Source organism: Cebus imitator, unplaced genomic scaffold, assembly GCF_001604975.1.
Source record: "Cebus imitator isolate Cc_AM_T3 unplaced genomic scaffold, Cebus_imitator-1.0 Scaffold76, whole genome shotgun sequence".
Taxonomy (NCBI): Eukaryota; Metazoa; Chordata; class Mammalia; order Primates; family Cebidae; genus Cebus; species Cebus imitator.
The window spans coordinates 7,412,857-7,416,039 of record NW_016107391.1 but is presented as its reverse complement, the minus strand read 5'-3'; the positions used below and the strand labels follow the sequence as shown (position 1 = coordinate 7,416,039).

The 3,183-nt window shown below is 44.4% G+C and overlaps 1 protein-coding gene across 2 annotated transcripts in view; it reads left to right on the top strand.

Moving 5' to 3' along the window:
- DDX46 (DEAD-box helicase 46) overlaps positions 1–3,183 on the top strand; it is a 78,752-nt gene that overhangs the window by 5,142 nt on the left and 70,427 nt on the right. For both annotated transcript variants that reach the window (XM_017532363.2, XM_017532362.2), the window contains exon 2: positions 1,178–1,366. In XM_017532363.2, coding sequence (XP_017387852.1) covers positions 1,178–1,366 — 189 coding nt within the window. The remainder of the gene's footprint in view (positions 1–1,177; positions 1,367–3,183) is intronic.

Genomic DNA, 3,183 nt, shown 5'->3' with positions numbered 1-3,183 from the left:
AAAAAAAAAAAAAAAAAAAGAAAAGAAAAAAGAAAATAATTACCTGAATGTGGTGACACATGCCTGTAGTTCCAGCTTCTTGGGAGGCTGAAGGGGAAGGATTACTTGAGCCCTGGAGGGTTTAAGTTGCAGTGAGCTGTGATCACACCACTGCACTACAGTCTGGGTAACAGAGTAAGGACTGTTTCTTTTTCCTTTTTCTTGTTTTTGAGACGGAGTTTCACTCTGTCACCCAGACTGGAGTGTAATGGCGCAATCTCAGCTCACTGCCACCTCTGCCTCCCCAGTTCAAGCAATTCTCCTGCCCCAGCCTCCTGAGTAGCTGGGATGACAGGTGCGTGCCACCATGCCCAGCTAATTTTTTGTATTTAATTTAGTAGAGATGAGGTTTCACCATGCTGGCCAAGCTGGTCTTGAATTCCTGACCTCAGGTGAACCACCTGCCTTGGCCTCCCAAAATGCTGGGATTACAGGCGTGAGCCACCGCACATGGCTGGCCTGTTTCTAAAAATAAAAATAAAAACATTAGTGAAGTTATGTCACTCTTCTGCTTAAAGTCTTCCAGTAGATTTTCATCTTAGTGTAAAAGACAGAGTCCTTATATAATGGCCAGTAAGGCCCTCTGGGTTTGGCTGTCCTGCTGTTTTTCTGACCTCATCTTATGGCACACTCTGTTGCTCTTTCATTGCTAGCCGCAACTGGCATCCTTGCTGTTCCTTGAATGCACCAGTCAAGCCTCCTCTTCAGGGACTTCACACTTGTGCCTTTTGTGTGGAAAGTTCCCTGTATGTCTACATAGCTCCTTTATTTCCTTCAAGCCTCTGTAACAAAATGTCATATTTATATTGTGTATGAACAGACTATATACAGTATTTGTTTCTTCACTTGTCTGTTGTCTTTTCCTTTACCAGAATGTAAGCTGCCTGGAGCGCAAAGGCAGGAGCGTGGTCTGTTTTGTTCACTGTCCTTCTTTTTCAAGACAGATTTTCCACCTCTACATGTGGCTGTGCTGAAGCAGAAGGGTTCATTTTTTTCCCTCTTAATTTTAGAAAAGTTTATAAAAAATCCTTTGAGTGTGAAATTTGTCTGCTGAAATTATTTTTGGAAAAAATGTAATAAATTTTATAATAGAAGCTAACTGTGTTTGCTGAACTTAATCTTTGACTTTTTGTTGTAGCCACTATCGAAAACGATCAGCATCACGGGGACGCTCTGGAAGTCGGTCTAGGAGTCGCTCACCTTCAGACAAAAGAAGTAAACGTGGAGATGACAGACGGTCTAGAAGTAGAGATAGAGATAGGAGGAGAGAGAGGTCTCGTAGCAGGGATAAAAGAAGATCTCGGTCAAGGGACAGGAAACGTCTGAGGTAAGACATTAATTAATCTCCAAAGGACCAGTGATAAATTGGGCCTTATCAGCTATAGCAGCTTCTTCAAAAGTGTGGTTTTTTTTTTTTAGACAGAGTCTTGCTCTGTCTCCAGGCACCAGGCTGGAGTACAGTGGCACAATCTCAGCTCACTGCAGTCGCCACCTCCTGGGTTCAAGCGATTCTCGTGCCTCAGCCACCCGAGTAGCGGGGACTACAGGCACACGCCCCCATGCCCAGCTAATTTTTGTATTTTTTAGTAGAGACAGGGTTTCACCATGTTGGCCAGGATGGTCTTGATCTCTTGACCTCGTGATCCGCCCACCTCAGCCTCCCAAAGTGCAGGGATTACAGGCATGAGCCACTGTGCCTAGCCTATTTTATTATTTTTTTCTTTTATGAAACAGAGTCTTACTCTGTTGCCCAGACTGGAGTGCAGTGGTATGAGCTCACTGCAACCTCCACCTACTAGGTTCAAGCAGTTCTTGTGCCTAAGCCTCCCAAGTAGCTGGGATTACAGATTTGCATCATCACACTTGGCTGATTTTTATGTTTTTAGAAGAGACGGGGTTTTGCCGTGTTGGCCAGGCTGCTCTCAAACTCCTGGCCTCATGTGACCCTCCCACCTTGGCCTCCCAAAGTGTTGGGATTACAGGCGTGAGCCACCACGTCCGGCCATCAAACAGTATTTTTAGTTTGGAAACTTTAGGCTGTATTTCCTGTAACCCAAAGATAGTCCTTGAAGCCCTCTGAGGGAGGTATAAAATGAAGTAAAAAGTAAAGTAATAAGTTATATTCAAGGGGGTTCTATTCCAATTCTGTTCTATTTATTCTTTTCCTTCTTTTTTTTTTTTTTTGCCTCCTTTGTTGAAATTTGTAAAAATTTCCTCCCTCTCTCCCTCCTTTCCTCCCTCCCTTCATCCTTCCCTCCCTCCCTTTGTTCTTCCGTCTCTCCTTCCTCTCCTCTCTCTTTCTCCCTCTCTTCCTCTCTCCCTTCCCTTTTCTTCCTTTTGCTGAACAGTGTGTTTAGAGCAGCCCCTAAAGCAGATGGAAGGAAACAGAGCAGACCTTCTCCAAGCCCTTTAAACTGTTTTAATGAGCTGTCATAGATTTAAACTAAAGAGCATCTTAATCTTTTTTTCTTCTAATTTTATTTTTTTTTTTTCGGAAGGTTTTTCCTTTTGTCACCCACACTGGAGTACAGTGGCATGTTATCAGCTCACTACAACCTGTGCCTCCCGGGTTCAAGTGATTCTCATGCCTCAGCTTCTTGAGCAGCTGGGATTATAACCATGCACCATGACACCTGGATAATTTTTGTATTTTTAATAGTGATGAGGTTTCACCATGTTGGCCAGGCTGATCTTGAACTCCTGACCTCAAGTGATCCACCCGTCTCAGCCTCACAAAGTGTTGAGATTACAGGCGTGAGCCACTGTGCCCAGGCTTCTTTATTTATTTATTTATTTTTTGAGACAGAGTCTTGCTCTGTTGCCCAGGCTGGAGTGCAGTGGCGTGATCTCAGCTTACTGCAACGTCTGCCTCCCGGGTTCAAGTGATTCTCCTGCCTCAGCCTCCTGAGTAGCTGGGATTACAGGTGTGTGCCACCACACTTGGCTAAGTATTTTTGGTAGAGATGGGGTTTCACCATGTTGGTCAGGCTGTTCTCGAACTCCTGACCTTGTGATCTGCCCACCTTGGCTTCCCAGAGTGCTGCTAGGATGCCCAACTCATTTTTTGTTTACTTGATAACTTCCTTGGCACTAGCCAAGCAGCCATAACCTTTTCTCCAGGTGAAAAACGGTATTTTGTTTTTA